Raw genomic sequence first — 24,842 nt, 5'->3', positions numbered from 1 at the left:
TTGCATCTTCTGTTTATTCGTCTCTAAATGCGGTGCAGGGTGACAGCTACAAGAGAAACAATGCAACAAAACATTAGACACGCACACACATGAACACTAAATCATAGAAACTGTTAAACACTTTTGTCCTACACAAAGAAACCAGACAGCCTTGTCCGGTCTGAACATAATCCAGAACGGAAGAACATCAATGCTAAAAATGAGGGAGAAGAAATATCAGGTCCGTCATCAAGTCAGGCAAGTTTCTGTCTATGCTTTTGTGTGTGTGCGAAGATTAACCAGTTACACAATTCATCAGAAAGTTTCTGAATGTGTGTGAGAGGGTTTGTCTGTCAGTTTAGAACATCACACACACACACACCCCGCGATTCCCACGGGATTCAGATTGCTAAATACCTTTTTTTTTTTTTTTTTTTATGAAAACAACATAACCCACAGCCAGAGTCATATTACCAGAGAAAACCCTGAGCTGGTGCTGCATGTTCAGCTTGCTGATAAAACACTGTCATTTCCTCAAACACATCAACTGATGACTGAAGCAGAAGCTGTGAGATGCCTATCTGTACAAGCAGCAAAATATCAACAACGCACAGAGATAGAGAGATACGGAGAGGAACACTGCACAAATACGGAGACGGACTGGAAATACAAGTTGCTATAACGTGTATGTTGTCAACAAACATGTCGAAATGAGAGAAATCGCACTGCTGACCTTAAAAGGTTTTATGTTAGAGATGGAAATTAAAACAGGCCAAACAGACCAGCGCATGGATTTGGGGACGAGGAGACAAGGAGCCATGTGTATTAGACTTTGTGGGGTGCATAATGATGCGATGCAAGGTTGCCATGGTGATGATGCCACGGGGTCTAGTGGTTGCCATGACTCCTGTGCCTAGGCGTGGTGGGAGGCGCCGAGTTTCTTCCGGCTCGTTGGCCCGGTTGCAGGAGTGCAGATGGTCCTGCATGGGTGTGTGTGCGGACAGACGGCTGCGCTCTAGACCTGTCCTTTGGTATATACGCGAACAGACAAAGACTCGCACTCCCTGCATCCGTGTGCTGCGGTTGCTATGGTTACACTGATATATCCTCTCTCTTTCTACCGCCCTCTGTCTATCGCTGTCTCTCTGCTTCTGAAATCGCACCACATTAGTCAGACTCGCCACACTGCGGAGGTGTGACCTAAATCAGGCGGTCTAAGACAACACACACACACGTATTTAGGTCCAAGGAGCTCCACAGGGGTCTTAGCAAATACTTCAATCCTCCACTTTGTGGGGACAACAGGACAGTTGTCCACAGCAGAGCTACTTCGCATCTATACATTAGAAAACAATAATTTCATCTAGAAAACAGTTGTTGCTTTCTAACTGCAGATAATCAGACTATATAGATTTCTTCTAGATTTTTAACTTTTAAACTATATCTAAAACAGCCTGTATGAAACTGTATGAAAAAGCATACAGTTACCCCCACCCCCTCCAATATATGTTTTTTTTCTAAAATCATTATTTGATTGATATATGTAATTTGTTTTTAACAAGCTGAAACATTTCACTGGGACAAAAGGGCAGCGTACACAAGTTTAATGCAATGTCTAGACCGGCTGACTAGGCAAAATCTAAACTTGGAACCCTTAAATAAAAGCTTCAAAGCTGTGCAGCTGCTTCATATGGAGTTTTCTACAAAGCAATCGGCGCTGATTAAAGTCTACTCATTAATCAGAGTTAACAGGCTCTTGAAAGAAAAATGACTAAATGTTAAACATAAGAGCTTGATGCCTTTAGCAGCTCCTAACTGCTGCACCCTACAAAGGAACCATGAGGAAAAATGCGGCTGCCCGTCATGCAGAGTGTCTGTCGCAGCAAACATCGATCGCTGCAGATAATGCGGACAATAAATATGCCAGAGATATTAAGGGTGTGTGTGTCTGTGGACTACTTAATGGGCTGCATCTCCTAAATCAGTGTTCTCCTTTTCCTTACTCTTATTTATTTATTTTTTCCTACACAGGACTCAGATCATGATCAGTAACTCTCAGTGGATTAGCAGCTCAATCAGTACCGACACAAACACACATGCAGAATGCTTGTCGCTCTTTATCAGATAGATGGTTTGTGTCTCTTACCACCATGGCTGAGTTCCTGCGTGAGCCAATGGGAGTGGTAGGGAGGGAGTTGAGAGTGGGACTCGTGTTGAACTCTTCAGAGCTCAGGTTGTCTGAGCCGTCACTCAGGCCACTGCTGATGGAACTGCTCTCATCCCAACTGAGAAACACAGAACAAGGGCAAAGAAAGCAGTCAGGTAACATCTGTGTTCTGTGTATTTAAGTATGTTGGATCATCTTCAAAAAAGAAACATTTTGGAGAAGTAACACTGTTGAAATTCTCACAAGATGACTGGATACAAAAGGAGAGTTTACTGAAACATACAAATTAAGAATTAACATTTTTTCAAAGAGTCCTCAGTCCAGACATCAAATGGAGACGATGTTTCTGATTTTCTGTATACACTGATCAGTGATAACAATTACAAGCTTTAAAACATCTACTCCACTTCCTTTAATTGATTAACACTTAATACCAGATATCTCGCTCGGTAGTAAGTGTTCAGAGGCCCCGTTTGGAAAGCAGAGTGCTCTACATATCCGGCTTACATGCTGCGTTAACTATCTGCAGCACTGAAATTTGGAGCGCTATTGACAAAATCTCAACCCACACTCTCAAAAATAGCACTGAGGAGCCCACACTGACGCCTGCACCCACGACCGCATGCAGCACCGTTTTGTGGCTCCTAAGTCAATCCACTGTTCAAAAAAAGATTATACTGAGGATATCGTCTTACTAAATCAGCCAGTGAGTGTTTATACAAAGTGATAAATAAAAAATAAAGAACTTTATTGGGAATTAGGAATCAGTTTTGTTATCTGGAGCCTCAGCAGTGCTGCATCTTGAGCTAACACAAGCAAGTTTGGGAACCAAAGCCGAATCATAATTAGGAATCGACTTACAATGCGTCACTCATAAGCCACTGCACCATTACTAACGTCATTTATTTTGTACATGCTCGATCATTTTCATGGGGCTATTTTAGTACAATGTGCATATGATGATTTGTTAAAGCAAGACAGTTAAGCTTCAGTCAAATTGCTAAAATGTTCTTCAAAAAAAATCTATTGAAAAAAATATTTACATTCAACTCCAAGTCACGTTGACTCTGGTTGCGTTGGAAGTTTTCTTCTTGTTAAAAGGAAGTCTTTACTGCAATGTTAACAAAAACAATGTGTCATCCACTGTGCGACCTGCTTGATGAGGAGGTGAAATTGCAGCAAAGTCAATGACTCGACGTCATTTGCTGGGATTCCTTAAGCAGACACATTTCTTACCGATTGACATAATAAGCTAAAATTGACTGCAGTGTTTAATAATTCAGAACAAACTGGAATGCATTTAATTGAATCTAAATCTGTCACACGTCTGAATTGTTTTGGTTATTTTCTGCATATAAACTGAATCTGCTTGTCTTGCTAAGTGCTTTGAGCTGACTTCTTTCGTTAATTGGAGCCATATAAATAAACTAAGCTTAAACTGAAATATGATGTGTTAAGATTTATATTTTGTGAGAGAATTCAAAAGCTTGTGGGAGCCCCTGCTGACCTGTTGCCTATGCCCATCCAGTCTGATAATGAACTAGAACTTTTTTTAAGGTTAGTTTATGATTTCTTTTTTGTTTACAAAAGAAAACAACAATTTCTATGAAGTTTTGATTGAGGAATCAGTTTTCCTCCCTAAAATACAGCAATCGAACCAATGCAACAGCAAATATTAGCTAGGAATACTGACTTTGGGGATTTTGGGGACAATCGAGTGGGGTCAAAGAGGATGGCTTAGTTGTAACACGTACTGATGGGTTTTATTAAAATGAGCTTGTTTACAATAAATAGGTCACATTTAGGAAGTCAGGGGGCGGGACTGTGTTTTGCAAGGGTCAATTGGTCTTAGAACCGAAGACAAACTGCACTGTAAAGCCAGTTGGAACAGAATGAGGTCATATACAGTCCGGCTGCAGAGGGGAGGAAGGAGGGAGAGAAAGCGCTGTGGGCTTCCAGTTGGGTGCCTGAATGGGTCACACTGTGGCCTGGAGGGGAGTTGATCGGGGATGATCGGAGATGGGGGAGGAACTACGGGCCGGCCACGTCTAGCCTGTGGATATCTTATACGCAGAAAAGATCAGACAATGGTTTATGACAGAAATGGATGTTCGTCAAGCCAGTCTTAACATTTTTAGTCAGAAATGGGTCAAATTTAGGAAATGCACCAGAAATAAATCAGGAGTTCCCCACTAAGGGACAATAAAGGATGTTTCTATTCTATTATTTCAAAGGATAGAAAAGCAAATAGACTGAAGAAGCATGTTTTTTTTTTAAATCACTTCATTTATAAAGCATTTGTAAGGCAGGTTGTGCTATTGGGAACGTGATATATAAACAAATTTGAAACAATTTTTTTCACACCATTTCCCCAGAATCTCGATAGACAACACAAAAGCTACCCAGAACAGCTCACAGTTGGTTTTAAAGTGCCAGACAGTCTCATTTGCATAGGAAAAAGGGGGAGGCTGTTTCACCCACCAACCACCCTTTGGTTGCTAACAAACAAACCGCCTGCACTCTTGAAGTGAAGGTGCAGTTTCTTAGAGAGTAAAAAAAAAAAAAAAAAAAAAAACTGCGTTCCCCATGCTAAAAAAATAGAGTTAGGTGTTAGTTGTGGAGAGGATATAAAAAAAAATTGCAGAGATAAAACAGTGACTCCACCGGTTCCTGCACAAGCCAACATTAGCACTGCGGTAGAGCTAGCTGCAATGAGGTGTTTTTAATAAACAAAGCATCTAACAACGATGCTTCATGTTAGCATTTTATAACAGTAGTCATAAAAGCCATGTCACTCTTTAAGTGACATCTAAAAACAATTTATTGTGTTTAATATAAGTGAAAAATTTGTTAATGACCAGCTAGTTTGACATGTTTTGAGACTCAATTTTACTTCAATGAAAAAGAGTCACTGCTGTGAGACAAACAGTCTTGTTTTCCTACTGACACGTCTTTTTTCCCATATTCTGTCAAAGGCCTCAGAGCAATTGGCCTCCCCAGCATGGTTTGGAGTGCCAGCGCCCTTTTTGTTGAATAATTCACGTCTGATGGAAAACAGATCAAACGGCTTCTCTGCTGAGTTTGGTGTCACAAAGCTGACTGACGTGAACACAGGAAGCCCACAAGACAGAGGCGAGGTCAGGGGTCAGATATTATAAAGAGAATCTGCCAAGTATATTTATCATGTAGGTGATGAAGAAAAAAGAAAAAAGGGGACTGTGCTAACTTTAACAGTGAAAAAAAAAATCAATCAAGGATGGAGATTTCTTTACATGTTTGTTTTATGAGTCTTTACAACACAAGAAATTAATTGGAGTTGATGCATTTTGAGAGCCAAGAGGAACAAAGACATCAATGTCTGTTACGGTTTTTTAAAAAGTTCTCCAAACCTCCTCACGTGACTGAATGAACTGTTCAACCATAGTATTAAAATCTCTTAGAAGTCGACTGTGGAGGGTCCAAAGCCTCTTATACAGGTTTATCTTAACACAAAGTGTCTTGGAAATGACTGAATTTATAATTTTCTACCAAAAAAAAAAAAAATCTTCCATTAGTGTAGAGCAGATTGTGGAACCATTGTGGAGTCACTGCAAGCTAACTTTACTTAGTCCTCCACTAAATGAGATAAAAATACCGACTGGGTTTTAAAAGAACCTGATGAACTACGCAGACACGAGGGCGAAGTGGCGTGCAAAGAGGGTATAAAAAGAAAGGTATAAAAGAGAAAGAGCTGCATTGGAAAAATAGGCTGTTTTTGAAGCACACTTCCCCCCTTTTTTTTTTTCTCCGAATGTCGTGATCTCAGCGAAGAGCTGCTTTCTGTATTAAAAACGTCTTCCAGGTCCACATCATCTTCCTCATTTGCTGCAGCAGCTGGGCAGATAATGTTAGCACCACATTCATCAGTATGAACTTTTTAGCAGAGAGTTTTACATTAAACACTGCTTAAGAAACTTCCCTGTCATATTTTTATAGCCCATTAGGCTAAGACTTGTTCCTTACATGGAAGCAGCAAAGAAACTCAAATTTAAATGCCTGGAAGAAAAAAAAAAACATCTTATAAAAATGATAACGCTAAAGGTTTATTGAAAACACGTATTATTCTATACATTTTCAGAGCATTAAATATATCATAAGTTAAACAAAACACAGCTGGGAGGAAAGCAAAGGGATCTGGGCAATAAAAATGGAACCCCGTCACTGTAATACTGTGAGACAAAGGAAAATCAATGTTGATTTGATTTAAGATACAATAATTGTCAATTAGGTTGAGTTGCATGTTATTGCTGCCATGTATCAGCTCACCTGACAGCCACAATAAGAAAAAGATTCACACAAGTCTTTGCCTGCAACATATGATCCCACCTTTAAATGAAAAGCTAACAGGTTGATTGCTCCGGATACGATTGACCCATTTTTTTTTTCATTTTATTTAAAAATACATATAAAAGACATGTACTGATCACATTCAAAATATCATCCTTTTACAAAAAGGATGTTTCTTTGTTTCCCGTACAGTCTGCAGATAAGAACGACCAGCCACACCCACACAAACACTGTTGACTTCACGAGCCATTAAGAGAACGGACAAATAGCTACTGCTGCGCTGAATGGCTGTCATTCATTAAGAAGCGTCTTTGTTCTGTGGAGATAATTGTTCAAATCTCGAAGCAAGGGTTTTTTTTTTTGTTGTCTATTGTGAGAGCTCATTCCTGTGTCTGACTTTCCTATTGTATTGAAATACAGTTAATAAAATACAGTAGCTCTAGCTGAGATAATTAAAAAAAAAAAAAAAAACATGGCAGAGAGAAGGCATGTTGGCCTGTGATGTGTGGGGCTTGAAAAACAGCCAGGCCTCCAACAGCAGATTTTATAGTCTCAGATGATAAGCTTGCAACCTGAGCAAACATTAGCAGTAACTGAACAGAAATTGTTCCTTAACTGTTTAGAAAACCCTGGAACCATTTTGTGACCATTAAAATTCCCTTTATATCAGAGGAGACTGCAGTTTGTGCATGATATTTAAAAGGGGTTTCCATAAGTTAGTCTGTGTCTGGGTTTTTTATCCACATCAAGACATAAAGAACAGTCAAAAATCACTCAGAAACAAGTAAACATATTCAAATTTACCTTCTCTGATAATATGTAGCAGAGGTTTGAAAGCAGATAGCAGCTCAGGCTATAATGACTTAATAATGACAATGAATGTCACAGAAGAGTGGTTCACAAAGTCTATCATGTACCACCTCAGTAAATAATGAAATTTTTAGGTACCACCATACTAAAAAAAGATTTTAAAATTCAGTTATGGCACGACTTGGTCTTTTCCTGATTGTTTTGTTGTTGTATAAAGGGAAATAAAAAAGGTGTTTATGCTGTAACAAGACTCGAATTTGAAAGTTAGCGCTGTCAACAGGTGATTATGATTATTAATTGTACTTCCACGTACGTCTAAAGGCAACCAAAGTACCACCAGTGGTATCTGTACCACGGTTTGAGAACCTGGGAGGTGGCAGAAATGCCAGTATTGCTAATCATGAGCGGGCAAGAGGTCTTGGTAAAACTTGTCAGACCACGCCAGATCAGATAAGAATAGAAGATAGAAAGGGTCGGTTAGGAGAAATGACAAAATAAAGCAAGTCAAAGATTTGCAGATTTTATGGCTCTGGATTATTTAAACATAATAAAACAGACCTGGCGCGAATCAACTTTTAGTCCTTTCATCGAGTTAAACACTTTCAAACCAGGGTGATATTTTTCCTGTGACTTTCCAATCGAACGTGTGTAAATGGATGGAAACTCTGCAGTCCTACAGAGGACAGGAACTTTCCATTTCTATTAAAATCCCCCAGTGTCACACATGGCAGAGCCCAAAATGGCAAAGTCAGATGTTGCTCCTGGTTGGGTCTTTTGAGGTAAACGGAAAGTAGGGCACCAATAGGGCTTTACTGGGCGGTCCAAACAAAGCACTAGGGGGTGTGCATGTTAAGGTTACTAAAGTATTTTAAGTTTCTAAATCTGTTTCTGATGGAAGACAGGAGCTCTGATGCGGTATGTTGTATCTGTAGTGCAGGCATTTCTCTAGTCAGTCTGTAGGGAGATTAAATAAGCCTTTTTTTGGAAAGCCAAACATTCACCACACCGCTTCGGACACTACATCCTCCCATACATCAGGTGCCTGAGGACAACTGTTTATGGCGCTCACAAAGTCTGATAAACCCTAAAGCAAAGTAGATTAGCTGAACCGAGGTCAACCATAAAAAATAAAAACAAGAAATGAAATGTGAACTGTCGCTATGAGAAGCGGCTGCTTCAACATCCTCTGCCGGTTTCAGCCTAGACACGTAAAACAGGATCTGACACCAACCGACTACATGCTCACAAACAGCCACAGGGACTGCAATGCAAACACACTTAAGCGCACACAAAAAACTAAATGACTCATTTGCAGCAGAGGTCATGACCGGCCGCACCTAATTTTGCTGCTTTTTTATTTTTATATTTTTTTGCACCAGTACAATCATCCTGAAATTGAAGATGATTTGGGAAAGAAGAAAAAAAAATAAACAAGACATTGATGCTCAAAAGCTTTGGTCAAATTTTTAAATACACATGAGCTACCTGGAAAAAAAAAAAAAAAAAGGAGGTGAAATATGGTGCAACCGTGTGCACAGATGGCTAACAATATGGGTGCTTGGACCGCTTCATCAGCTTATCACCAGGAAACAATAACACACACACACACGTACCCCGATCTGTGAATCACCTTGGTGGATAAGTGTAACAGACTGTAACATTATTATATTTCCAGTCAGAGATGTGAACCTTTCCATGACCTTAAGATCAAAAACGTTTTTTAAGATTCGGTTTTCTGCACAGGATAATCTTCCTCTGCAGGACCGTACATGGACTGGGAAGAATTTCCAAACTGTTGTGTCTTCGGAGCTTTAAGACAAGCCTTCAGTGATCTCATTCAGATATCCAGCAGCTTTAAATCATGTTGTAAAAAAATGTATTTGACATTTACCCATACAAATGTGATTTCAGCACCATTTAGAGTCATACTGTTTTCCTACTAAATAATCGCAGCGACACATGCTGTGCAAACATTTACTCGCTGATATAATCCGATCCTACTGATTTTTTTTTTATAAATGACGCCATGCTGTTTGGAGGCTTGGGGCATTTGCTAGGCAATTAACAACAACTCTGTTAATTAGAGATACTTTTAATTAAAATTCCAACACAGTCACTGTGTCGCACTGTAGTTTTATGCATCGACAGTAAATCACTGGCCCAGTTAAATGCCAGATTAAGTCTAAATTTAAGACTGTGCATACATCCCTACATTTCAGTTTACAAGCGATTTCCTCTTTGGTATTATTTATTACTTCCTCCCTGTTGTGCTTCCACATTGTGCGATGGAACAATGCGTCGCAGCAGTTTTAGCAGCCTTTTGTCTACTCACATACGCATGCACACACACCCATGCACACACCCAGCAGTATTTGGGTATTACAGGGGATTACAGCACAGGCTGAAGTTAATGAGCTCACAATTACTGTTAATTCCATCTGCCACCAGGATCAGGTCGTGCCAGTGGCCACAGCTAGAGGTGTGCGTGGAAACTACGGAAGATTCATCCCTAAATGGACAATGAGAAGAGATTATGTTTTACGTGCTTGCGGCTGACAGCGATGGCCTCAAGGTTCAGCACACACAACTGCTGCTGCGCCCTGCGCTGCGCTTGGATTAGCTGTCAGAAGTGTGTGATATAAGACGCGGAGCAGAATTGCAGTTTTGATAAAGTCGCTTGTTGCTCCACTGAGAGCTGCCTCCGAGGTGTGATTGTGCATGGAGGAATATTGAGGTCCATTACTCTTCCAGGTTTTCCTTCACAAAGACGGTGACACATTCCACAGAGGCTTATTTGCTTTCTGCGAGTGGAAAACCGGATTTAACAGAAATCCTGGTCAGTCAAATGCGGTTTTCTCCGTATGGTGGAGGGTTGTAGATCAGACAGACAAACAAAGGACTACTACAGCTTAAAGGTGGGAAAAAAAACCTTGTTTGGCAAGGGAGTTAGTGACTTAGTCTCTTTGCAGCTCTTTGCAACTCAGTCTGTATAGATTGTTTATGTTGGCTTTATACCACTGGTTTTCCATGACAAGACGCAGGACATCTGACAACACCAGAACAACTCAACCCTTTTTTAAGGAATACTGAACAAGGCAACACGCTTGGAACAAAAAAAAAAAAAAAAACAGAAAGGCACAACTGTTGATCATTGGGTCATCTTGATCCTCTCAAATCGTAAGGCCAAAAAAGGATAAACTGGAGGAAGCAAGTAGCAGATACCTTGAAAGGCAAATTCGTCTCTTTTATCTCTTCTTGGTCTAAGATCCCTGTAGTTAATCTTGCCAGCCAGGGTCAAAGTTTGAAGATTACGTCTCTTCTGGTCTAAACAGGTCTGGTGCAGAGATTTAAAAATCTGTCACAATACAAACAACGCACTTTAAACTTAACTTACAGTGATAGTTATAAGTAAGTAGAGAGTTTCACCCAGAAAACCTGCTAAGCACGGCAACACCGTGCTTCCAGTTATAAAGTCTTAAAAAAGACAAACATCAAAAAGATTTAATTAAGATTTTTTGGCACTTCAATTGTTTCATCCTAATTAATTTGTCCAAATGTTCTGATCCTCTATCTGTGATTTGTCACTTTATTCGCTGAATTTGTTAAAGCGTAGATACGTAAAGACAGACAGTGGTTACGGCGTTCCAGTGGATAAAAAAAAAAAAAAAGACACTTGACCTCAGTCTCCCTACACATTCACAACTAAAGAGACTCTTTAACCCGTCACTGTTAATGGAGCATAAAAAAACTTTAATAAATAAACACACAATGCTTAGCCTGGTGACGTGCCGAACTTACAACACACTGATGGAAACCCTGAAGTAAGAACAGCAGAAGTCAAAGAGAACTGAACAACTCTGAAGAGTGTTAGAGGAGAAGACCGGCAACGATCTATAATAACCCATTAACCTCTGATCTCTAAAGTTCCTCTCTTCTTCACTAAAGAGCAGGAAGTAGAAGAAGGACAGCACTCCTGGGACAACTTCGAATGGCCTTTTAAATCACCTACATAAGTAGTTCAGTCTGGGTTGCAGGGCGGGGAGCTTCTCAGCCCAAAACTCAACGCCGAAGAACCAGGGAGGAGCTCAAAGGGGGGAATACCGGCACACAGACGCCCGGGACAGGGGTTGGCTCTCGGGATAGAATTACCTCTGGCCTCCATCCAGATACGTCAGCTGACTTAACGGCTATGTAAAATAACGGCGCAGAGCGGATGTTTTGGTTCAAAAGAGAAAAAAGGGGAGGAGGGGAAAAAAAGAGAAAGTAAGAGGGAGTAAAGGAAGGAGAAGACAGACTGGGAGGTTTCATTTTTTGAATAAAGCATATTTCTTCCAGGTTGCTGTTAACTTAAAGCAGCTGTGCAGAAGACAGTCCGAGACATGTGCTAAAGAACAAACACAAGTGTTCCCACGAGCAGCTGCCTTTTAATCAACAGAACCAAGAGAGAAGTAGCAGAGCTGGCAACAATTTAAACCAAGCAGCAAACACATGGAGATAAAAACAAACATGATAACACTGGAAAAGGAAATAATAAGAAGCACATCACAGCAAACATGCAGCATCCTGGGAATTGCTGTGACATTGTAAATCTTTTCGAATATCATTTTTAATCACTTTTGCTCGCAAAGGAAGATCGTAGGCAATCAGTGGAGCAAAACCGAAGAAAGGAATATATGATGGGGTCTGTTTTGTTTTTATCTGCAACTGTTTCGGAGTGGAAACTTTGCTGAAAAGAAAGAGGCTCGTGGATACCAATGATTTGGCGATGTTTGTGAAAAGCAATGAGTTTTTTTTTTTTTTTTTTTTTTTTCAGGTGGAGGGTTATGACCATCCGGCCTCTGGTGACGGTCAGTAAAATTGGAAATGTCTTCATCTCTGTTGTTAACAGACTCAGACTTACCCAAATAGATAAAATCACACTGGCAGCAACTAAAAAGCTGTTTGCGATACACTGACCTTGTGCCAAGAAATCTCTTTAAAAGTCAAATATTAAAATCAATCATACTAAAAAAAAGTAGATATTTTTATTAGAGTTGAGATCGAACAATTATGCATGACTCTTTATTTTGATGAGGAAAATGCTTGACACATCTGCATAAAAAAAGAGTCAAATAAACTGGCAGAATATCAGACTACAAATCTAACTTGAAGTCCAGCACCTGCCAAAGGTTGCCCTAACATTAGCTAAAGAGAAAAGACTGAATTGACTGGAGCTGAGACTCTCTTCTACCTCTGCAGGCTCAGATAAAGCAGGCCCCACATAAAACATTCATGGTTGTGAAAGCACAGACAATTTGTTGCGCGACTGTCTGTTTTTGTCTGTGTTCGTGTCATGTGACCACATATGTAGTATCGAACGGGAGGTGCACCCATCACCTGCTGTCCCTCCCAAGAAATGCGCATTCGTCGGCCACTTAAAGTGAGCTTAGCAGACATTCCTTACCCTCTGGACACCCAAAACATACACTTTACATTCCAGGGAGTGTATTCTTGGTTTCCACTCCCTAATCCTTCAACATATGGAGATGCATATAAGCATACCACTCCAAAAGCACGCACGGCCAAGGAGAGAACGACAAATCGAGTTTGGGCAACCCTCTTACTTCATCTCCACTGCAAGATATTCTCTGAGTTTTTAACATTTTCCCGAATCTTCATGAGAGGGACTTTAGTGTCCAGTTAAATTTATATCCTGAGGTCACTTTTCAGCATGACTGTTTATGTTCGCCTCAAAGCTTTTCCCCTCATCCCCAACTGCCAGTTAAGGTGCACCGTTGTCTGCGTTCACTCCTGCTTCGGCTTTGATCTACCAGAGAAACACACTAAACCACAGGAGGGTCCAACCTCATGAAAATATGAACACTGTCTGTGAACGCCGGCTCCTGTGTGTACAATAAAATAAGAAGAGTATGTGTCTGATGAAAGCAGGTTACAAGCATCTGTTGAAGCACTCTGAGGTCTCCCTAATGATCTCGTAGGCAGCGTAACAAAAATAAACCTACTCACAAAACAGCAAGACTATCGCAGGATGCCTCGTGTCCTAAAATCTTTGGCTCTTCCCCTGTCTTGAGCTATTTCTAGTGAAGTTTATTTGCATAGCACTCTTCAATAACAAAGCATTTCCAAGTGCTTTACATGATAAAAGCATCCCCACAACAACTAAACAAAAAATAAATTGCACTGCAGTTGCAAAATAATGAGGAAAATGAAAAAAGTTGCAATCCAAACCGAAACCATGATGTTCTCGTCATGAAAGAAAGGCAATTTTAAACAAAAGGGGTTTTAACCTTGATTTAAAGGGACTCGTGGTTCCAGCCGTTTTGCAGTTTTCTAGAAGTTTGTTTAGAGGAGAATAAAATCATGAAATGCGGCTTCTCCATGTGCGGTTCTGGTTCTGCGAAAGCAGTTTGACAAAAAAACAATTTTTTTGGGGTGGTAAAATTCAATTCACCGGTAAAAGTAAGTCGAAGTCTATTCTCTGAGCTCCAGGCAGTTGGTGTAAGGACTTTAGGACAGAGGCGATGAGCTCCATTTTCCTAGTTTTAGAAAGAACACGAGCAGCAGCGTTCTGGATCGGATGCAGCAGTCTGACTTTCTAAGAAGACCCGTGAGGACACTGTTGCAGTCATCATTCCTACTAATTTTAAACATATGGATGGACTGTTTCAAGATCTTGCCGAGACATTGTTTTGGAAATGTTTGTTAGGTGACAGAAGGCCGACTTTGTAATTGTGTTTATGCACCTCTGAAGGTTCAGGTCTGAGTCCTGATTTCAGGAATATTCAGATGTAACAGCTGAAGCCTTGTGATTATTCTTCTTTTGATCCAACAATAATTACTTGCATTGATTTATTCACTACATCTGCTAAGTGCTTCATAGTCACCTTTTCATTGTAATGCAGTTCAATGCAGCATTCGCATACAGTATGTAAAAAAAAAAAAATGCTGAAGAAAATATGACTAAGAGGATCTTCAGTCCTAAGTGTTACTAACAACACCATTATTTATCAGTCGTGATCCTTTTTTAAAGTGATGATGCCACATTTTCATTTGAATAAACAATACCATATTAGGGTGTGAAAAAACATGAATTGTTGATGTAAATCATTTGTAAATGTGTTATTAAGGTTGTGAACAGTGGGTGGTTCTGGGTATGTGGTAGTTCATGCTGAGCAGGCTGTTTGCTTAGCGTTCAGATGACACCACATGTATGCGGTCGCACACGAAGCGACGCAATGAGCTTGTGTTGGATGGCCCTTAATATATGATAACTGAGCTAACCAAATCTCGGTGTTGGCTTGATATGATTAGGTAATGGTGCATGTTTAGTGTGTCTGTGCAGACACCCTGACGTATAAGAGCGAAAGCATACCCTCATAGAACTTGGTGACAGTTTGAAGGGCGTATGCTTGTTTTGTGCCAGATTACAATTATTTTACAGTTTATCAGCCATTTTTTCAGCCAGTCTGTTTAAGCACACGTGTCCAGCGCCAAAACAGAGATAAGAACAACCTACACGGCGAAGCACAGGCTGACGCTTGAAGGTCTCTGAAAGGCTTTGTTAACATTCTGTATTAAACTACGCCTTGTGAAGAAATTTATAATTTGCCATTATAAATTTATACTCCATTTAAGCAACAAATGAAGTAGTGTATAGCTATGAAATTAATGCAGGTTTTTGCATTTTGTCATGAATAAAACAAAAAAAAGGAGGGTTGTTAGATATCATTAATAACCAACCAGCTACATCAAACCAAGGAACACAGCAGGGATAAAAGTGTGAACAATTTTACTGCAGTGTTATAAAAATCTCACGCTTTAAAATTAAATGGAGCACTGTTCTATTTAATGTTCCAACATCCCACAATGAAAATAAAAAATGGAACAACAACAAAAAAAACCAGGACAGAACCATCAAACTCTCCTCACAAACCTACCAAGGAGAGCATTAATTAGCAAAGCAACAAAGAGGCTCTTGAGCAACTCAAGGATTTTCTAAAAAGAAATTCCCTCTTGTGGTATGTGGAGTGCATGCATCTTCTTAAAAAATACCATGCATTCTTATATTTTCAGATTTATATTTGTGAATATAAATCTAGACGTACAACGATACATTATTTCATTCATGTGTCATACTTCCACTTCACAATTATGCACTTTATGTTGGTTTATCATATAAAAGTCAAAAATGATGCATTAAAATTGTACCATATGACTTTAAGTGGTTCAAGTGATCAGTGGGTTAACCCACATGAACAAAGCCGACTCCTAAATTTTCAAACTGTATCAATAATATCCTCCCCTTCCTCCTATGTTGTACAATCAGTCAACTATATGATCCCCGCTTTATTTTCTTATCCATTCCAATCAACAGCTTATTCATATAAGCTGCTCTACATTAGCCCACTCTATATGCCAATGCATACTCTTAAGTAATAGGGTGGGCGTCAGGATGATTTAAAAGGAGGCTTGCTATATTTCACCCAATCACTGCAGACGCAGGGAGAGAAATGTAGGTCAGCCTTTCAGAAGAATGCGGCTCGGTTCTGCAGCGGATCAATACGAACACACCCACTCATACCTGACAGTCTACTAACTGGTGGAGATCCTGCGCGCACCCACCACCATCAGCAACTAGTTGCCATCCTAGAATAAATAAAACAATGGATCCGTCATTGTGCACACGCATTTTTAAGAGCGTGCGCACTCTGCACACTTCAGCATCATTAGATGATTTAGATTACTGTGTTAATGTGTTGGCAGTAATCTGCTTTCGGATGTCTGCCGGCCAGCATGGTATTAAAGACAGAGCTGGTGGCTTTGCGCACTGATGTCTGCTTGATTTATCTACATACTGCACTACAGAAGAACCGTCCATGCATCCACATGCTTATTAGAAGACCGTCACACAATTATCCCGTCAGTCACAATAGCAAAACCTGCCAGCATGCAGCTGTTGGGAGTTTTATGAATGAGACATGCTGCTGCTCATTTTTACGCACCGACTCCGCCGGAACCTCTGCAGCACACTCACCGCGCTCACACGGCTCACATATGCGTGGATAAAAGCCAATGTCACTAATGTGTAAATTAGTTTCCCTTCCAGCACTCGGTCAAACACACACACACACACACACACACACACACACACACACACACACACACACACACACACACACACACACACACACACGTTCTCGCGGGTCGCATCTATTTACCTTGACAGAAAGTGCATTGTCCTCCCTGCGCGCTGCGGAGCCGACAGCTGCAGCATTTTCCCATTCAAAACGCGCCCGCTCATTCTGCTACCATCCAGCTCTCACGCTGCTTTGTTCCCGTTCAGCATATCCCGCCTCTGTGGCTCTAATGGAAGAGAGACCCGGTGGGCTGTCTCTCCACTGACAACCAGGGAACCGCCTGTAAGAGTCAGCAGCGTTGACTGACACTCACCCGCAGTGCCTCCACTCACTCACTCACTCACTCACTCCCTCCCTCTCTCTCTTTCTCTCTCTCTCTTGCACTCACGGTACCGAAAGGAGGGGCAGAGGGAGGACAGATAAAAAGGCAACACCCCAAATTCCTCTTCCTCTCCTCCGTCGGCACCGTTTCACTGATCGCCAGCAGCTGCGCCCGCTGCTAAAACCGCACAGAGCTTCCAGCGCGCATCCAGCCACAGGATAAGCACAGAGTCATCAAATTCCCCGAAAGCGACATGACGGGTTGACACTAAATCTCAAATCTGTGCAGCTCGCTGACCCCATTCGTACTGCGGTACAGTGAAAACTGCACTCTACTTTAACATAAACCGACTTTATTACTTTAATTCTGCAAAAGATGTAAAAAAGCTACTAAAACATAACGCAATACATAAAATGTATGCGCAGACCTTGGTTATGACACCCCAAAAATATTTGGCAATCTCTTATGTATTTTGCGTAATTGTCTGTCTCGGAAATCCCACATTTGATGTATTTTGCACATAGAGCAGCTTTGTCAAGGAGTCATTTCAAATCTAAAGACACCAGCCAGACTTTTCATCAACAGTGATCTTCAAATATAGCATGTTGTATGGTATATGGTGAGTTTTATTTCATTTCAGAGCTTTCATGCCTCTGGTAACATCTCATGCACAAGGCCACCAGAGTTATATTTATTGATATACAGGGTTTTCCTTTTCAGTCACTACTTTTAAGTTCAATTCGTTCTTTAAAAGTTATAGTCTGCATGGCTACAGTAAAATATTGATGTGTGGAGAAAACTGAATGGATTTGAGGAAAAGATTTAACAACAACAGTACACATTTGAAGAGGATCAGGACAAACTGGACACTACTGATGAGAGCAAACAAAACCAACATATTTAATGTTCATTTTTCTGAGCAACTTTCATCTTGTTTTTTTTCTTTTTGTTTCTTTTTTTAGGATAAACTGTTATATTATAAATGAATGAATAATTTCTGTGGTGACTGTACAAATATATAATTGTGAATACAATTTATGTTGTAAAATATTTGAAATATTCTTGCTTGCTTAAGGCTGATATAGTCCTTAAAATAACTGCAGTGATCGTCACATAAAATATTTAATAATGTGGGCTTTGCAGGGGAAAGAATAATCTCTCTGGCAACTTCAGCATCTTTTCAACTTTACAGAAATATTTCCTAAGCAGTCGCTGGCTATGTGGAACCAGTGTTGGCTAATAGCCAAACCATTGGTGCCACAAAGAGACCTCAAATCACGTCGTAATGAAGTGCGTAGGTTAAATGACTCCATTGTTTCTCGTGTAACAAAGTGTGTATTGCCTTCAGGAGAATCACAAAGCAATAGTCTGGGTATCATGTATCCACTCCCGCGAGCTCGGCCCCTTCCCAACATCCAGTGGTGTTCAAACACTTTCAGTACTGAGTGGACCCCTGTGAATAGATCTGCCTGTCTGCTGGCTCCGTTCAATAAGTGAATGAAGAGTTAGAGAGGCACGGGAAGGAGGAGGGAGATGGAGCTAATTAACAGTGTCTTTTTATTAAGGAGAAGGAAGGGTGAGTGCAAGAAAGACAAGAGACAGAAAGGGAAAGTTTGGAAAATGTCCATAGAGGGGGGCAAAAAAAAAAAAAAAAAGAAAAAAAAAAAGAAATCCCTAAATCTCCCTGTTTAAATGTTAAATGTGGGATAAACAAAGACGGGATTCTACTGCTCACTTGTCCCACGCAGAGCCAGGTGGGCACACAGAGCGACTGCAGAGTGACTGGCACATTGGCATGCTGAACTGCAGGTGTATGGAGCTCCTGCCACTCCCGTTGCCTGGTGTTAATACGAGAGGTAAACAGAAACTTTTCCTGCACACAAACATTCATGCTGACACACTTTCAGTCGTCTTTCAATCAGTGCGAGCAAATGCTTTTATTCACGTCAGCTCTGATCCGAGTTTCTGGAAAGGCCAGCTGGACGGCGCTCCGTCTGCTTGGCAAGCTTCGACTTCAACCTCTGACTCACGTCCAGACATGCCCTCTGTGTCTCCAGCTCTGTTTATTTGCCTCGGACTCATCCAGGGCTATCTGGCTTTTTCACAGCTGCCTTCCTCCACTCACCGTCTAAAACCTTAGTGCTCATTTTCAAGGTTTCTGTTTGCAGTATAATTAGTTGGTGACGTAACTATGTAATGACAGTGTACAGGCAGGGTCATCCCTACGACCCTGGGAACCTGTCACCCCCCCCTCCCCACTCCCCCACTGATGAAAGAAACAGCAGACCTGGGAAAGCTCATCCCTCTTATCACACCAGGAACACACACAGACAGATACTTGCAGATTCCCATGCAGCGTGTGAGCTCAGCTGCAAACCGAATGAAAACATGTACAAATTCATCCCAAACACACACACATCTATTCAACTGGAAAACTCTTCCCATCGCAGGCCAAGTTGTTGCTCGCATCCCTTCAGCAGCCAGACTAACATTCAAAGTCAGTTAAAAACATTCTCACTACATCACCTCGAGCTTTTCATATCCACACATGTAGCTTCACTTCCACAACAACTGACAAAAGTTTCTTTTTGACCCGGTGCTCTTTTTCTCTGCGAGGAATCCTTTTAAACTTTATTTGCTAACTTTTTGTTGGACACCTATTTGCTGTGCCAACCACAAATCTGGTCTTTATGGAAAAAGTGCAAAGAACAATATCATCGTTTAAAGAAGTTTTGTTTGCAGTTTGTTACATTTTAAGAAGGCGACAGAGCTTACAATAGGGATGCAGCAAAATTTTAATTTGGGCTAATATTGATATCCAATATTTATTTTGGTGTTATAGTCCTTTACTGCATCCATATCTTTATTTGCTTTGTTGGTTGGACTGATATGACGATATGTTAAAATGCCTAAAATATCACAGCTATAATGTGCATCCTTGGTATAAAATCAAAGCGTTTTTAATGTGTTGTACAAGCAGTCAACGTTCAAACCTAAATCTAATCGAGAAGCTGTTCAACGAGCTGCAAACTGATGTTCAGAGACGCTCTCTATGCAGTCTGAGACTGAGATATTTTGCAAGAATTGGCAAAAGCATCAGTTTATACATGTGTACAAATAGTAGAGATAGGGTTTAAAAGACATGACGATTTAATTTCTTTGAAAGTTACTTTTGCAAATATTAATGTAGTAAGTTTCAATGCTCTCAACAGATTTAAATATCCAAGAATCTAAAAAAAAATTCTCAAGAATGCAAAGAAAAAGGATTTTAATTACTAAGCTAAGTGAGCAAAGGGATCAAACATTAGCACTGGAAAGTTTCCTACTGCTGAAAAGGTGGAAATAAAATGCCTTGTTTTTATCTGTCACTTCAAAAAGGCAGAATAAAAGTTTGCTGTGATTTTTCACCTGCAATGTGATCTAATTTGTGCATGTAATCAATAAAGTATGCATCTAGGAATTGCAGAAATGATAAAAAGTAAGAAAAGGTTTGCCAAACAGACTTCAGTGTCGTGGGGATTTTCATTGGATTTCATCTCTCGATTTGAGCTTGTTCCAACGCTCCAGCTGGTTTTGCGCTCTGCCAATAGCTACAAATATGACTGAGCTTTGAAGGTTGCGCCAGCCAAGAAAAGGTGAATACATACCATGACAGATTGATCTATTAATTAAAGCCACATCATTCTGTCACTGAGACACCGTCTTATTGTGATAGGCCTCGTGGCTTCATCTAGTCATACCCGTGACAGCATCAGAGACGCCCATATACAAGACGGGACAGCACATCAGCTATAATGCCAACCTGTTTTTACAGTCGACATTTTCAAGGCTTCGTGTCATGCCGTAAATATTCCGCTTAGCCTTGAGCAGGCCATGATCGTGTGAAACATTCAGGCTGTCGAAAATATCACTTTTCTGCATGTTTCAGCTAGTTGGACAAGGACTTTGGCAGACTTGTGGCGCTCACACGTACCTGAAAGCAGAGAGGCATGCAGGGAAACAGAAAACTCTTTAGGGGGAATATGCAAACAGATATCCAGAGGTCTTTTTTTTTTCTTGCATTCCATTTTTTTTTTGTAGAGCTGTAAGAAACCATCCCCGTACCTAAGAAATGGTAGAAAAAAATACAATCTATTTCAAAACACCATCTTATGGCACAGCTGACTTAAGTTGTGTTTACAGGGATCAGAAATACCAAAGCAGAGTCCTGTAGGAGTGAGCCCGACCCGACAGACTGTCAATGTGATTATATTGTTGGTGATGAATGCCAAACCTTTCCTCGTGCCTGCCAGCACACTGAAAAAGCACCGTCCCACTCAAAACAGCATCAGAGCATATTCAACATTTCTTTTTGTATTTCTAACATTTAACTACCAATGGGCTTTTTATTGTGGTTGGATGACATGACCGTAGAAGGACTTCTGAGAGACTCTAAGCCAATCGTTTAGTCTACTGCCACTAAACAGCTCCAGAGTACATTTGCTGACAAACCTTCATCTTGCTTTGTGGGAATGAATGTTGCCCAACTACACTTTACAAACCAGAACTCCCTCCCACCCCCCCAAACTCAGGCCAGAAAACTCTCTTACAAACTGAGCAGCTCTTGCAGCTTCACACTCAGGGTTGGAACACTAAAAGGTGGTTTCAAAGTTCCTGCTACCAAAAGTATTTTTGAGTTCTCTCTCTCTCTACGTGTCTAAAGAAGTACTCTTGTGGTTGATTGAGGGACCCTCCATGTCAGTGCCACAAAAAGAGCCTTATTTACTTTGAGTGAAAGGGGAAGAATAACTTCATGAAAGGTTTTGTTCTGTTAAGAACAAGGAGCGGTGGGACTTGACTTCAAAGATGCTTTCCTTCCTAACGGAGAAAAAGCCCAAAAAGTTCAAATGCAGCTCAAGAGGTTTCTGCAGCCAGTTCAACCTAAAGTCTGCTAACGAGAGAATTTTCAGTGCCGCACATGCTTGAAAGGATAAGATTAAGGAATAATGTAATGGGGAGAGCAGGAAGGGAGGATGATGGCAGGGGGTCAGAAGGAAAAGTGTGTGACGAATGTTGAAACGGCTCCAGAGAATAGCACGGTGGGAGTCAATGGGAGGAAAGCAGGGGCGATTCTTATGCGCATCACACACCCCCGTCACACCCTGCTGTTAGGAATCCAAGACTTGGAGTTTGCCGTTAAAATTGCATGTGTACATGCGTGTGTTGGCACATAGGTAGGGCTGATTTAAAGGGGCTTCGATGCAAAGCTTTCAAGGCTTCCAAAGATCTTTTTTGTAAACAGAAGAGTTTAATTTACCCCCTATATATGAACTCAGCATGTTCTCTGAATGCAGTATAGACGTAAGAGAGTGTAAAACAGTGAGCGCAAGCTTAAAAAGAGGGTATAACATGTGTATGCGTGTGTGTGTGTGTGTGTGTGTGTGTGTGTGTGTGTGTGTGTGTGTGTGTGTGTGTGTGTGTGTATATAGTGGGTTTGGGTAGGGAAGGATATGTTTTACTTTGGGAACCAAACCTTTAGAAACAGAACCTGATCATAAATAAACTACGAGAAGCACAAGTTTGACACTGAAAACAAGATTTAGGTCAAAATAAAAAAGTGAGAATGAAATCGCACAGGAATTTCTGATCAAATCTCAAGAGATGCAATCAAGTTTTCACCAAATCTGTGCCAACTTTTAGAATAAGTTCTCCAATGTATTGGTAGTTCTTTGAGAATAAGAAGCATCTTTACTAGCCAAGTGTAGGAAACAAACAAGGAATCTGACTTTGGTTCTACTTTACTCGCAATGAAGACACTTCAAACATGAATATATAAAAAAGGCAACATGAAAATTATGTTTTTTAAATTTTGTTTAGAGTAAATTAACCGTTTAGAGTGATCAACTGACTTAACACTTGTGTTTTTGGACTATGGGAGGAAGCTGGAGTACCTGGAGAGAACCCACGAGGAGAACTTGCGAACTCCATGCGGAAAGACCGAACTTTAGAGAGGAATGTCAGAAAGCTATTGGTAATGTGTGAATTCCCCAATCAGAATTTCTTTGTAGAGCTCTTCATGACATGTTCCCCTCAGAGGAGACTCAAATGAAAAAGTTTGTTGACTGAATGATGTCAGGTCCATTGGTTCATATCTGAGCTTGTTGGTTTAGTGTCATGTTCACTGCCGGCTGTTGTTTTCAGGTCATAGGACCCTTTCCTCTCCCGCTGTAGGTCAAGTGTGATTCCATCGAAAGGAAGGAAAGTAACGCAAATCAAAAACAGCTCCAGGAAGATGAAGATTCGTCTCTTTCCTTCAAGGAAAGGGGTCGGGTTTACTCATCGGCCAAAAGCTGTGACATTCTGACCTCTGTAAAATGAAAGAGATGAACTCACTCGCCAACACCATCCCATGTAGTTCTTTTCTTTTGCATGGATTGTTGACACCGAAACACATCCTTCTGAACTTTGTGGGGGTCCTGGAACTCCCCACTCCCCCCCCCCACACACACACACCCTCTGCCTCCCAAAAACTCAGATTGTCCTTGCAGACGTCCTTGAGTTCTCTAGCGCTTTTCAAAACCCTGCCATGAGAGGAAGCCAGGGATTATGGGGGATTATGCCATAGCGTCCCCGTAAGGATTTACCACGGCTCAGCATGAGCGGTGAAGAAAGGGGGTACCTAAGCAACAGTTCCTAGGACTCAAATGGAAAAAAAAAGAAACAAAAAAAAAAAAACACTTTTTTTTCTTCCTTTGCAGAGAACAGGCAGGTAAAGTAAAATAATAATAAAAAAACGCATTCTACCATGACAAAATATTTTTACACAGAGCTTTGAGAAGGAATACAAAATGCTGTCCAAATATCTTTATGCACATTATTTTTTTTCTTGTAGCCAAAGTTTTCTCCAATGTTTTCTTGCCTTCCAAATAAAATTGTGAGAGTAGTTTTAAATGCAGTTCCCAAGCTGCGGTCCAAAACACGTGTTTGTTGCTCAACAGCTCGTTTCACAATCATAAGATGGAATGTGGTCAAACTAAATACATCCAGGGAGTACAAGTCACGTCTTCTTCCAACTACTGACAGAAGATAAGGTGGACATTAATATTTCGGTAGGAAAAAGGAAACACATCTGATATGTAATGAATAATATAACACAAAACTAACTCTTAAGAAAAGGTCAAATACAGCCCCTAAATCAGTGTGTGACATATTCTGTTATTTCTCATTTAAATAAAAATAAATACAAGTTAAAGGCAGTGACATTGCAATGTCTTATGAAGCAGTTAAACAGTTTGAGATACTGTGAGAAAGCTACTTCATCAACGGAAAATATTCGCAATCTCTTTCCACTCTTCTCAGTTATTGATGACTCAGCATGTTATCTCTGCTGCTCAGTGACTTAAAAAAAACACTCAAGCAATAAATGCAAAACTTGTCATGTCTCAGCACAATAAATGTTATCAGAAAAGTTGTCAGAGGAAGGCTCCTTTCTCTCTAGAAAAAATGCAAAACATGGCATTACGTGTTGGATTTGGAAAATTGCAAAAAAAAAAACAAAAAGAGAAAAAAAAAAAGCTGCATTTCACCCCAGAGTAACTTTCAGGTGCATCAGAACGATGGGATCGTAGATTCCAACAATTTCAGTGTGTTCTAGAACCAATGATGCATTTTTAAATCTCAGAAGCTCAGATGTGGGAACGATGTCACACTCATTTCGAGCGTGACTGGGAACTTGGAAGATCCAGCTTCTGAATCCTCAGAGAATCCAGCGCAAACGAGAGAACCGGGGTTTTCCTTAAACTGGGTTTCACAACAGGACAAATTCATATACGTACATAATAAAACTGCAAAATGCTCAGAGGTTTACTGAAACAAATGTCTGCCAATGACAAACGGCGGCAAAGAATTTTGAGTACACACAGCTCTTTTAGGGCCTCCTCTTTAGGTACATATGTTTTCTTTGCGTAGTCGTTGCCAAAAGTGGTTCAACTGGTATTGAATCATTAGGTGTGTTTAGTCTTCGCAAACTTCTTTTAATGACATGGTGTACAATGACATGCACAATTGTTCTTTTGAGGACATATTCAACTAATTTTAAGCACTAGTAAGGACCAGACTTTTT

At 40.5% G+C, this 24,842-nt stretch overlaps 1 protein-coding gene across 5 annotated transcripts in view; it reads right to left on the bottom strand.

The window, feature by feature from the left end:
* Positions 1-24,842, bottom strand: part of nav1a (neuron navigator 1a) — an 84,218-nt gene that overhangs the window by 20,056 nt on the left and 39,320 nt on the right. For all 5 annotated transcript variants that reach the window (XM_088007344.1, XM_088007343.1, XM_088007345.1 and 2 more), the window contains one exon: positions 2,126-2,264. In XM_088007344.1, coding sequence (XP_087863470.1) covers positions 2,126-2,264 — 139 coding nt within the window. The remainder of the gene's footprint in view (positions 1-2,125; positions 2,265-24,842) is intronic.

Source organism: Poecilia mexicana, unplaced genomic scaffold (assembly GCF_051168715.1).
Source record: "Poecilia mexicana isolate PSO_F unplaced genomic scaffold, ASM5116871v1 scaffold_7, whole genome shotgun sequence".
In the NCBI taxonomy this organism is placed as follows: domain Eukaryota; kingdom Metazoa; phylum Chordata; class Actinopteri; order Cyprinodontiformes; family Poeciliidae; genus Poecilia; species Poecilia mexicana.
The sequence above is the reverse complement of the archived record's forward strand: the minus strand, read 5'-3'. Positions and strand labels throughout refer to the sequence as shown.